This window comes from Pomacea canaliculata, linkage group LG11, assembly GCF_003073045.1.
Source record: "Pomacea canaliculata isolate SZHN2017 linkage group LG11, ASM307304v1, whole genome shotgun sequence".
Classification (NCBI taxonomy): domain Eukaryota; kingdom Metazoa; phylum Mollusca; class Gastropoda; order Architaenioglossa; family Ampullariidae; genus Pomacea; species Pomacea canaliculata.
In genome coordinates, this window is record NC_037600.1 from 10,968,871 (window position 1) to 10,981,632 (window position 12,762).

Here is a 12,762-nt window from a genome sequence, read left to right on the forward strand (position 1 = left end):
CAAAATAAATAAATTGTTTATTTAAATTAAATAAATATGTATGAAGAATACCATTTGACACAGATAGTAAAGATGATGGCTCTATGCTATTATATTTTGAGTCTAAATGCAGTCGATAAGTTTCTAGTGGTAGAAATTAACCACAAGACAAAGATAACAAAGAGAAAATAAACTTATGCCAACCTTTAGCAGCTACACACAAGTTTAATCAAGCATGAAAAGTTATTGGATCTGGAAGAGAAAGTGTTGCCACACCCACCATACTCGCCTGACCTTGCGCCCTCAGACATTGTTGGTACTCTTCAAAACTCCTAATGTTCTACAATGTTTGGTTCAGACAGGACTTTAATCACCCTGTGCAGGTTTTTGCCACTAAAAGCAGTTCATTTTATGAAGCTTACTGAACGTTTGTCGAAAGGTTATCGATAAAAGCGGACAATATAATTGTCATTGATTGATATTTGTTTTTTTATAGACATAAATACTCTTAAAAAATAAAAAAAATGCGACATGACTTTCCGCTAACCAAATGCGTTTTGTGTTGGTGTGTAAGGAAGTCATCACCACAAAGAGATAAGTTTTTTTTTTTGCAGCAACTGTAAAACTGCAACTATGTCCACTGGTGTAATGCTTTCTCTTGACCATGTTCTCATTAAATTGTAATAGAATCTCCTTTAATGATTGATCCTAGAAATTAGAAATTACATGTTTTTGTGTACCTATACATACCTGTACATATCAAAAGATATCTCTAAAACGGCATAGCAGGGTCTAGTGACATTTTTTTCTGTGTGTCTATTTCTTTGTCCTCAAAAATTAAGTGAAAGACTTTAGAAGAATCCATCATCAGTCCAGCAAAGCTTCCTTTCGCCGTCCACTTAATCCACCTGGAAACACTGAAGTCCTGCCGAAAACACAAACTACATTTTACTTCTCGTTATGCCTTTAATACCTTTTATTAAAGTGGACTTTTATTTTCTATTCAATTTCCTGTAAACAATGTATCTATACATAAATCTGTACACATATTTCACATGTGGTAGTAAAAGATTTAGAAAAGTAATGTTGGGAAATGTAGCAGATGTGCTTCAATCTCTCTTTATGTTTATGGTAAATTAATATAACGTCCTCTTGTCACAACGACTGATATTGGCTTTTAAAATATTATGGTGATAATAAAATAACTAACTAAAACAAAGAATAAAGACTTTGTCAAAATTTCAAGTTTATTTGCACCTACTACAATCACCACACACACACACATCTCCCTGTTCCTGTGGGGTGGGATACTCTCCAGTGTCAACAGAAAGTCGGTGACTCTATGTAACATCTTCTATATAAAGTTATCAACATCAACATACACCAGTCTACTCACTCGGGAATTCCCAGTTGAAGAGAACGGTTAGCTTCCTGGAACACTCCAGTAACCTTGTGTGTTTAGTGTGTTTAGTTACTTTGTTAGAGCAAAGTTGTGATTAGAGCGGTAGGATAGAAACAATAAATCGTGAACTGGTCAAGCTGGCAGCACATCAGCCCGTAGACAAACAAACACTGGTAAAAAATAAAACGAAAGCGCCAACGCATTTCCAAAAACCTTCTTAACGCAAATTGCCATATTAGTTGACATACTATAATTATAGGTCACGTGACTTGTATACCAATGTCATAGCACGACCTGTCGTCATAAAGAGTAGAGACTTAAGGTTTTTAACTCTTTACACTGAAGTATTTGTCAGACGGATCCAAGTCTCACCTAACTCAATCATCTGAAGAAAAGGTGAGTAAACTCTACTCGGTTACATCGCTTGACGTCACCACAGCCACTAATACCCCGGGTGTGTGTGTGGCAGTCATACTTTGGTGAGCCATAGCGTGAAGTAGGTCAGTCTGTGCAATGACATTCATTGCTAGGTACTCACTTAAGCTAACAGTTGGCTTTAGTTGAAACTTTCTACAGAATTTAAAAAAAATGACTTAAGGAAATCTGCTAGATAATAAACTCTTTGTTTTAGCAATGTTATTACCTCCCTTTTTATTTTATTTTATTTTTAGATACTTGTCTTTCTACAAGAAAATTTGAACCATTATTAAATCCGGACCGTTGTGAATAAAATTTGTACTTTCAACTAGCTACTGCAACTGGAGATGCTGTTTGAATAATTCAGTTTTATTCTCGCTAGCTTTTAGTCCCGCAAATTACGAACAACAAACTTTGCAAGTTAGGCATCCTCTTTCCCAAAGATAAAATCTGCAAAATTCGTATTAATATTAGTATGTATTGTTTGACTTGTAACTATGATTCCAGGATGGCTGAGCCACACGAAAGAGAGTGTGCCGTGTGCACGAATGACTTCACCACACCAAAGATTCTACCCTGTGGTCATCTCCTGTGTCGAGAATGTGTCATTTCCTGGATGGATTCCAAACCTGATGCCGGGTGTCCGCTGTGTAGATGTCCTATAGTAGAGCAGTCAGATGGAAGTTCGTCCGACACTGTTGACGCCCTGCCGACAGACTTTGTGATGGAAGCGCTGGTGGAGAGCGCTCGTGTGCTGAGTAAAGATCACCTTTGTTGTGTGTGTGAGGACGTCAGGGCGGACTTCATCTGTATGCAGTGTCAGGACATGTTGTGTTCAGCGTGTCTAAAAGTTCATAAAAAGCTTCCGATGAGCCGCAGTCACGATGTGGAGAGTGTCAGCACTGTGACACCTGAACGTCTGGCTGCCAGCCGCCCTGCACTGTGTGCTGACCACGGCGACAAACAGGCGAAGTACTTCTGCCACGAGCACCGCCTCGCTGTCTGCTCAGCTTGTAAGTCTAACAAACACAAAGTATGTCCAGAAACAAACTATCTTGACAATGAAATAGAGTTAGCTCAAAAATCACTAAACGACTTGACAAAGATTCTGGTAGAAGCGGAGCAGAAGCTAGAGCAGGCTATAGGTCAGCTGACGTCACGTCTGCAGGAAGTTGATGTCAGCGAACAAGAAGACATGGCGGAGGTAGACAAGTCATGTGACCGTCTTTACAAGCTTGTGGAAGATTTGTGTAAGAATTTGAAGGAAAACACTTGGACGTCACATCTCAAAATCAGGAATTCGTTACGTGATGTCAAGACTGACCTTAGCAACTGTCTAGGGAAGGTGACGTCACACAAACACATTGTGACGAGAGCGGTGGCAGTGTCACCACGTCCTGCACTGATACACATGACACAGGATCTGAAAGACAGGGTGAACAGCCTTGAGATCAGCGCCGACTTGCAAAGACGGTTGTGGGTGAAGCCCTTGTCTAGTGCAGAGGGTTTTACAAACGTTGTGAGTCGGATACAACAGGAGCTACTGATGTTGGAGGAGCAGTGGACAGAGACAGAGGTAATTCTTTTGACAGGCTGCTGAAATGTTATAACGATTTAATTTTTTGTCTCTTACATTTGTTTCATTTTTTCAAATTACATTTAAAACTTTTTTATCTCGCAGTTGTAAATTTATGGTTACGATTTGTTCATTTCGATAGAGTAATTAGGGTTAGGGTTAAACATACTATTTCTTATCCTGTATGCAGTTTGAGCTTTTGTAGATATCGTAGTTCACTATGTATCTCGAAAGTTAATGGACAAGGTGACATGAGCTTCAACTACAAAATAACTCAGTAGTAAACCTTGTATATATTATTCAAAACCTTTAAATGCTTACTACAGTGTGAGCAGGGGAACGTTTGGCCTGCAAAGACATTGCAAATTTGAGTACTTTTTTTTAAGTAACAGCAAAAATGTATGACAGGAATATCGAAATTGTGTAGGGACAAGCCACAAATACAAACATGTGTATTAATTTAAAGTGGTTTTGTTAGTCTGTATTGTCTCATGTATAAATTTTCTACTTAGAAAAAAATCTTTCACAGACTACAAACAGTTGTTTCGATGTGCCTTTCATAGGCACGTCATAGTTTTGCCTCGAAGAGGCGGATGGTGGAGACAGAGTATATCAGACAACCTGGGATTAAACAGATACAAAGCTTTTAACGCAGTATCAAAGTTATATTACTTGACCAAAAAGAGCAGGCTAATTTTTAGGAAGATTTTTTACGACCCATTATGAACATCACAATAGCAATTGGAGAAAAAAATATCTCGGTCCTGCTACATCGATTTAAGCTTCTTTTTTGCAATATTTTTTATATCATCTTTATTGGCGTCACTAACAAAAACATACAAAGTTTCATAATTATTAGATATTATACAATAATATCATCTTTCGTTTTAATTTTTATCCAAAAATTCCTCTTATTGTATATGCAAATTATGAATGGGTTTATTATTTCTACCTCCCATATGTTCATGCATTAAGCTTTACGCAGAATATTTACGCCATGTACAAATTCAACACCTGTAATATTCAGCCTCATAGCTCCATTTTCCGTCCTCCTTGTAGCAAGTAGGTACATAATTTGCCCTTTATATTTTTAAGAAATACTGTTTGGTTCTAAACAAACAGAAAGCACATTCAGAGCATGTTAACTTGTATATTTTGTTTTCTAGCAAAGTCATCAGAATGTTGAAAACACCTAAAAATCGTAAACTTGGTAGACCATTACCTTGAGTAGGGATTATATCACATCGGTTCAGTAGTCTTTTATTACATTTACATGAAGGGATTTGCCTACATAATTCTTAGATTCCAGGAAGTATTACACTACAAACAAACAAACAAACAAACGAACTAACAAGCAAAAAAAAAAAAACCTTATAAATTAAAATTATTACAGAACGTATGCTGTCTAAATGTTCGAAGTTTATTTTAATTTCATTGTCAACTATATATATATTCTTTTTTATTCACACATCTTGAGCAGATTCTCCTAACGTGGGATAATAACACGCATATCAGACCATACCTTTAAAATATTCTTTCTGAAAGTTTAATCACGTTTACAAACTACACACATATCATTTGCCCTGGGGCAGTACGCTTACCTAACCCATTTAATGAGGCTAATTTCTTTTAGCCCTCATGGCTTATATATGTATTATAATTATTGAATAAAATCTTTTGTGTCGAACTTGTGTCGAACTTGCCACCGGGTTACTGCTGCAATCAAATAACCTTGTCTTCTAATATCCAACATAAATCTTCAAAACCAAATATTATAATCGTCAAATATTGCAGGAAATCTCAACTCATAAATGCGACTAATAGTTTTAATTACTTGCAATTTATTGTTATAGATTTAGGATATCAAGTAAATAGATGTAAGTTTTATCAAGAAGAGACTGAACATTATTTACAGGTAGACGCACAGCCACCAGTCCTTGTGTTCCACGACAACTGCGGAACCAACATTCGTCTGTCGAACGGTAACATGACCGCGGAGAAGATAAATAAACGTGCATTCTTTAACGGGTTGATCGTGTCACGTGACGCTATGGTGCCGAACGTCTTGTATGAGGTAAGACGACGACGACGATTACGACGATGATGACGACGATTAAAACTAACTATAAAACAAACATTTCAATGAGTCACTTTCCTTTCCTTGCACAGGCGAAAAACAACAATCCTTCTAAAGTATTTTTTTAAATACTTTACTCCGTTTTATAAAAACTTTGCGGATTGGTTAGTCTCAATATATTGTATATCTGGTCACGCATTTTGTCCAATTTTACTGAGCGTTGGATAACGTGTAGGTCATCCAGTCAACCTAATCTTCTGTCACTTTTAGCCAAATCGTGACACTGTACTGTTGATGCAGGTCAAAGTGAACGAAGTAACAGCAACAGAGAATGCGTTATCCGTAGGAGTGACCAGAATGCCTCCTGAGCGCCTCAATATGACGAGTTCCTGCGTAAACCTAAAAGATTCCAGCATCGTCGGAGTCGATTGGATCATCCACCAGAAAATGATTGTGAGTTTCCATGGCTACAAGTGCAAAAAACGGCCTTGTGATTTGGTATCTATGTAGTAATGGAAGAAAATTATCATTTACTTTTCTTCTTTTCTTCATAAAAATGTTTTTTGTAAAGTTTAGATATGTGATCTTCCGTTTTCTAAATTCAGTGGCATATGCAAGTAACCAAAAATTAACAAAATCCTTTTTTGTCATCTGTAATGGTACGTAATTATCAGGAAACTATTTTCAGGTACCTAGCAAGATAGGAGAACGTCTCAAGAAACTTCAAGTCAGGAGTCGAGTCGGGGTCCTGGTGGACTCCTCAAACGACCTTCACCTCTATGTCGACGGACAGGACCAGGGGATTGTAGCGAAACGTGTCCCACCGCCCTATTTTCCTGTATTTAGTTTGTACGATGCAGTCACTAAGGTGAGAGACAAAGTTGCAGGTTACATTCTACAAAAACGTTTGTGATTGTTTTATAAAACTGTAAATGTCTTTTGTACTGTTTTATGGCGAAGTCACTTAGAAATCTGCAGTTAATAGTAAAAGATGAAACCCTTCTAATATATTTTTATTTCGTTGACGTACATGCTTTATATTTTAAATGGATATTTAAAAAAATCGTTTTCTTTGTGTGTAAATTCCTCAGCGTTGTACCTGTTGCTTTATTGTCTTTGTTGTGCAGGTGACAGCCCTTCCTACATGAAACAGATCATGAAGAATGTAGGACAACAAGAGAAAGTAAAGCGTGAATATAGTTCCAGCCATCAACATGGCCATTGATACTACCATTGACTGCTGAAATGTAATTGCTTCGTTAACATGTTTTCTCTTGAAAACATTAAGATGACAAGCTCTCTCGTGTCTGATTCTTATTTTCAGTTAAATAGAAGAAAATAAAACTTCGAGTAAAGTAATATTTTAACTCATTTGTATCAGTTGCCCCCTCTAATATATGTACAGACACAAAGAATAGAAGAGAAACATCTGATCAATAATAATGCACAGACATACACACGGACACACAGATAAATACACAAACACACTGAAACATTTTGTTTATTACTCAAACACAGGTATTCACGCGCACACAGAATCTTTGAAATGCAAGTGGAACAGAAAATACAAACTAACATTATATTATCACTAAAATATAGGAACTCTATCTCCCTACATATCTTTTTATAACTATTCATTTAAAAGTTAAACCGTTTTGTTTTTTTCTCAGCGCTCTTAATGTAAGATTAATTTCATGTCATACAAATTCTTCCTAATGTGACATATGGGAACTGTAATGTGTGTTTATATCACTATGCGTGCTAAGCTTAGTCTTTACTAACAACAAACAGATGATGTTAGCAGTATACTTCAATACAGCACACAGATATACAGAGTTCACATGATCACATACTTGCCTTTCACCCATATATTTATTATGTACATAATGAAACACATGATGCCTGCTAAGAAATTTCATAAGTACAGTTTATTAAAGTAAATTATCAGCATATTTTCTTTACAATAATTTAATTTATAAAAATGCACATATGCTCAACTACAGTATGAAACAATAAAATACACACTGTGCAAATTGTTTATAAATATAATAACAACATATTTATGTTATGGAATTTTTATTTAGGAAATCTTTAAAGTGTCTGCTCATGTAGTCGGCTTTCACGTTGTTTTTCCAAACTTTTTTGGTACTTACTTCTGCTATTTCTGTGCAGAGATTAGTATACATAACCCTGTTTATATATTATTCAATGGAGATCTTTTGAAGAAGATTGAGAAAAAACAAATATTGCGAAGTGTAGCTGATGTACTTGAAGCAATAAAAGAAGTGATGTAACACTATCTGTGGCTCTGTCTGTAGTGACTCGTTTGTCCAGGTGTTGTAGAGTCGGAATCGCATGTTATATTCGTATGTCCAAAATACAGTGTATTGAGAAATGATTTACAAAAAGTGTCCCCAATATCCATCTGCGTCTTGTTTCTTCATGCTACTATCAAATACTAGTAAGCATTTGGTAATAATGTAGCAAATTATATCTATGAGGCATTTGAAGTACGAAGCCTTATCTCGCTGTTATTTAATAAATAAATAAACAGAAACGTAATAAACAGAAACATTGTTTTTTTCACATTTTCAATTCGATTTAATAGGTAACTCTGCTTCTTGATTACTATTTCCTTTGATGTTTTGTCCTACAGATATACGATACATTTAAAATCCAAGTATCAAAAACAGGAAGAAAGGCTCTTTCAGATGTGGACAGTCTCAACATTGTAACACCTGACAACTATGGTGATTGGTGTCAGCAGTAATAATCGAGAGACAGAAAGAAAGGGAAGATAACAAAAAGCCCGCAGTTAAATTCCCCTTTTATATATATATATCTTTAAAAGGCAACACATCAATGCATAAAGCACATACAATTTCAACCTTCACTAGTCTGGATTTTAGTTTCTTAAAAGACAATGTTATTCTCTTAAATTTAAAGCAATTTTTTGACAAAATACACTAGCTGCAGTAATTAAAAAGTAATTAACATATTATTGTGATATATTTTCTTCAATTACAATAGATATATTGTATATTCCAGTTTAATTTTATTTGTAGCAGTGTCTATAGTACATTTACATTTGTCGAAATACATTTGTTGTCCTGTGGATTCCCAGAAAAATAATAAGATTAATTTCCTAGTTAATTAACAAAAAATCACATTCCATTTTAAAGATTTTTCATTGCTTCTTATAATCTCCCGATATCAAATACCTCTAAAATTAAATTTCATTAAGTTTTATTTTTAAAAACTGTTATGAAGGCTGATGATAGTCATCAACAGGCAAAGAGTACAGTAGAACCACCTGAAAGAACTGATCACGGGGAGTTCTCTGTCGCTGTTCTTTACAGCTGACTGTTCATTTTTGATAGTCGTTACTTTGCTTTGATTAAAGGTAGTATCGACACCTGATGACAAAATGATGAGTAAATCATTAAAACTTCAAATAATAAAATTTTCTTAATATAACGAACTTATCGCCGCAAAGAGAGAAGTTTTTTCAGCAACAACTGTAAAACTGCAACTATGTCCACCGGCGTACTGCTTTCTCTTGACCATGATCTCATTTAGTTGCAAAAGAACCTCCTTTAACAAGTGCTTTTCAAATGAATGATCTTAGAAATTAAAAATTACATTTTTATGTACCTATACATAACCTATCGTAGATATCAAAAGATATCTCTAAAGCCTCCTACCTTGAATGCAACGGGTATGAATGTAAAAACTGGCATAGCAGGGTCTAGGGACATTCTTCTTCTGTGTCCCTATTTCTTTGTCCTCAAAATAAAAGTGAAGGACTTTAGAAGAATCCATCATCAGTCCAGCATAGCTTCCTTTCGCCGTCCACTTAATCCATCTGGAAACACTGAAGTCCTGCCGAAAACACAAACAAGATTGACTTCTCTTTACGCTTTCAATATCTTTGTTAAAGTGTACTTTGAAGTAAAGATTAATTATTAAACCGTTAAAGAGATTATTCAGTACTTGAATACTATTTGCCTGACTAGAGTTGTATCTCTTGCCATATACCTCGTGGTCACGTATTTTATGATTGGTTGCTGGTATCAGGGGTACTTAAGCATGCGTGGTAAACAATGATTAGTGGCCGTTATCTAGAATTACCATCTAAATTCTTTCAATTTTAACGGAAATAGAAACAATGAAATTTAGTTTCAGAACAGACAGAAATCTCTGGTCTCTTTAACATCGAAAAGACTGAGTTTAATGGAAAATTGTGTTGACGAACACACCGGTAGTCAACTCCGTTTTAAACTTCTACATACTTGTTTCTCTTGTAAGTTGCAAGCGGATGGATCTTTTCCTGACACTCCAAACTGCAAGTGATTTGTAAACTCTTCCCATACATTTTCTATTAGAGAAATCTGGATGCAAAGAAAAGGAAAAGAATCACATTTTAATTATTTGACAAGCCTTTGGCAATAAAAAGTGTGATTTTAACACTTGAGTTAATCTTCCGATATACATAGATAACAACAACAAAACCAAAACAACAACACACACTCTGACATTGCAATCATGGTATTTATCCTTTAGGCCTTATCCTTTTTATTTACTTTTCATTGCTACCATTTACTCAAACATTTTTGGAGAGTGCCTATTGAAGTATATTACACCACTGGGAAGATAAACGATGAGGTAGTAAGCCACTGCAGCAAATCTGAAGGTTTATATGTGATCTATTAGTCAAATACTTTTGCCTATGTACTGTTCCTTTTTCTTTCTTACATTTTAGCAGGTCGATTGAGCGTTGCTTTCCACCGGCCGAACGAGTGACTGGGATGAAGGACATGTGTGCGTGGATGTGAGTGTGAACTGGATGACCCCCAGACACAGATGACACTTACTGTATCTCTGTGCTAGCAGTAGTACGTATGTACAAGGTTACGTACCCTGTAATGAATATTTGGCTTCAGCGGTTCACGTGACACCACTTTTCCACTTTCTAGAAAGAACAGCCCATACTCCTTGTCTTCTGCTGGCATTTTGATAAGTTTTCGGGGAGTCATCTTCCCATAAGCTGCGCTAAACTTAAGGACCTGCTTCTGCAAGTAAACCAAACAATCATCTTAGATAAAAAAAAAATTCAGTTCATTTTACGATAATTCAGACATGCATGCATTTGCTGCTCTCACCTGTGACCAATGTATTCAGCACGCTGACAAATAGTATTTACCTCAGGCTCAGGCTCAGACTTGAGTTGTTCCAACATTCGAAGCTGTTTCTCTATCTGTATGACCACGTCATCACGTGCTTTCTCACTGGTCCTAGGCATTGCCAAGATTTCTGCCCTCAGTTCCAACTTAAGGTCAAGGCTGTTGACCCTGTCTGAGAGAACGCTAGTTGCCCGGATCATTGCCAGACATGGAGCTGCTGCTTTGGCTCGCGACACGATATGTTTGTGTGACGTAACCTTTGCCAGCCGCTTGCCGAAAGCTGCCTTCGCGTCACTGAGTGAACTCTTGACCCTGGAATGTAAATCGCAAGTCTGTTCCTTTAACATCCTACGGCATTTTTCAACCAGTTCCTGAAGCCGATCGCATACTTCGTCCACTTTCCTGATGTCACTTCTTTCGCTATCGTCTACCTCCTTGAAACAAGCATCAAGATGAATTAGAGCATTTTCTGTCTGGTTCTCCGCCTCAACAAGGACCTTCATCAAGTCGTCTAGAGTATTTTTGTTTGACAATTTTATGTCGTCCAGAAGACAGACTCTGGAGCATGTTTTGTGTTTCTTGGAGCTGCATGATGCGCAGACAGCGAGGCTGTGATTAGTACAGAAGAACTCCGCGTGTTTGTCGCCGTGGTCAGCACACAGTGCAGGGCGGCTGGCAGCCAGACGTTCAGGTGTTACAGTGCTGACACTCTCCACATCGTGACTGCGGCTGATGGACATCTTCTTGTGTATATTGGCACACGATGAACACATCATGTCCAGACACTGCATACAGATGAATTCAGCACTGACATCATCACATACGTGACAAATACGATGCTTAGCTAGCAAACGGGCGCTGTCCACTAGAGCTTCCATCACAAAATCTGTCGGCAGGGCGTCAACAAATTTATCTATTTGTTTTGCAGGACCTCGGGACTCTACTATAGGACATCTACACAATGGACAACCAGCGTCAGTTTTTGAGAAAATCCAGGAAACTACGCATTCTCGACACAGGAGATGACCACAGGGTAGAATCTTTGGTGTTTTGAAGTCATTCATGCACACTGCACATTCTCTTTCATGTGGATTCACTAAGGTTGCTGCCATGCTTGTGTGAGAATCTGTAATGAATAAATAAAAACATGCATTGTCTAACTAAACTCATGATATAAAAAAGAGCTTTTGGAGATGTAGTTTTAGAGATCAATTATTGTCGGTGCTTTTTTATTTTGTTAGTGTGTGAACTTATTAATTAGCATATGCTATTCTGGCTGATTGTGTGTTAGTTGCCGCGTCACAAGGGTACTTATAAAAACGCCTACTGGTTGATACCAAATACTAGGCAAGCCACTTCCACCTTTTTTATGGTAGATGTCCGCCATACCCATATGTTCCAGCGCATTCCCCGAGTTACTTTATCCTTTGAGGATTGGGTAATGAAGGTAGGAAGCACGGATGACAAACCTCATAAGAAAAGGCTATGCTTTACCTTTCACCTTTTGAAAATGAAATCTCATGTGTTTGTGTGAGCATGTTCAATCACTTATGCACTTGCATCATCTGGCAGCATATAAACACAGCTTGTCTACATGACCGGACATGATTGATGCAATAAAAAAAAAACCTGTGACTCACACGCTTAATGTTTTATTTATCAAAAGGTTGGGAGCGTATACTGTGCAACATTTGTTCGAAGGCTGAGCTAAATATGAAGCATAGAAATAGAAAAAGAACGAAAATAATGTGAACATGTATACATATAGACTGAACATTTGTATGTGTGCATGTGTTATTGCATATAATAGCAATATGTTTGTTAGTCACCCTCTACAGCATTCTTTGCTTTGTTTCGGTTTGTACCGTGCATCAAATCACCTGTGACGGACTAGGTGCAAGAACACGTACTTCTGACTTTACTGAACAAAATAATTACTTACTGTTAAACTTTGTAAATGCGATTCTTTACACTGATGTCAGTAGGATAGGGTTTGCAGTCCAAAATTAAATAGTTTTTACCTGAGATAGAAACACGAACTCGAGCGACAATATGTCGTCCTGCTCTGAACACCTCACCTGTACACCTCACCTGTGTTAGTCACGCAGCGCTCACCGCCACAGTGACG

The 12,762-nt window shown here is 37.0% G+C and overlaps 2 protein-coding genes across 6 annotated transcripts; one reads left to right on the plus strand and one right to left on the minus strand.

The window, feature by feature from the left end:
* Nucleotides 1–79: 79 nt before the first annotated feature.
* LOC112575845 (transcription intermediary factor 1-alpha-like) lies at nt 80–12,762 on the minus strand. Of its 5 annotated transcripts, none has more exons than XM_025257910.1 (6): nt 12,713–12,735; nt 10,655–11,760; nt 10,371–10,523; nt 9,744–9,842; nt 9,156–9,333; nt 8,405–8,867 (listed from the first exon to the last, which is right to left on the minus strand). In XM_025257910.1, the coding sequence occupies exons 2-6, from the start codon at nt 11,744–11,746 to the stop codon at nt 8,704–8,706; spliced, it is 1,686 nt and encodes a 561-aa protein (XP_025113695.1). In that variant the 5' UTR covers nt 11,747–11,760; nt 12,713–12,735; the 3' UTR covers nt 8,405–8,703. The 5 variants fall into 5 exon arrangements, with proteins under 5 accessions (XP_025113696.1, XP_025113695.1, XP_025113692.1 ...); XM_025257907.1 differs by having other exon boundaries at nt 12,577–12,716; XM_025257908.1 differs by lacking the exon at nt 12,713–12,735 and adding an exon at nt 12,275–12,570.
* On the plus strand, nt 1,762–6,690 carry LOC112575847 (E3 ubiquitin-protein ligase TRIM33-like). The gene is made up of 6 exons (XM_025257915.1): nt 1,762–1,777; nt 2,306–3,374; nt 5,290–5,448; nt 5,752–5,904; nt 6,140–6,319; nt 6,579–6,690. Exons 2-6 carry the CDS (start codon nt 2,307–2,309, stop codon nt 6,597–6,599), a joined length of 1,581 nt encoding a protein of 526 aa, XP_025113700.1. The 5' UTR covers nt 1,762–1,777; nt 2,306; the 3' UTR covers nt 6,600–6,690.

Bases quoted from the DNA above. Each gene is read 5' to 3' on its own strand.
- LOC112575847 (XM_025257915.1), top strand. From the start codon at position 2,307: ATGGCTGAGCCACACGAAAGAGAGTGTGCCGTGTGCACGAATGACTTC. The intron at 3,375-5,289 runs GTAATTCTTTTG...CATTATTTACAG, and splicing joins AGCAGTGGACAGAGACAGAG to GTAGACGCACAGCCACCAGT. The intron at 6,320-6,578 runs GTGAGAGACAAA...TTTGTTGTGCAG, and splicing joins TGTACGATGCAGTCACTAAG to GTGACAGCCCTTCCTACATG.
- LOC112575845 (XM_025257910.1), bottom strand. From the start codon at position 11,746: ATGGCAGCAACCTTAGTGAATCCACATGAAAGAGAATGTGCAGTGTGC. The intron at 9,843-10,370 runs GTACGTAACCTT...CTTTGCATCCAG, and splicing joins AGCCAAATATTCATTACAGG to ATTTCTCTAATAGAAAATGT. The intron at 8,868-9,155 runs GTAGGAGGCTTT...TTTTGTCATCAG, and splicing joins TCATACCCGTTGCATTCAAG to GTGTCGATACTACCTTTAAT.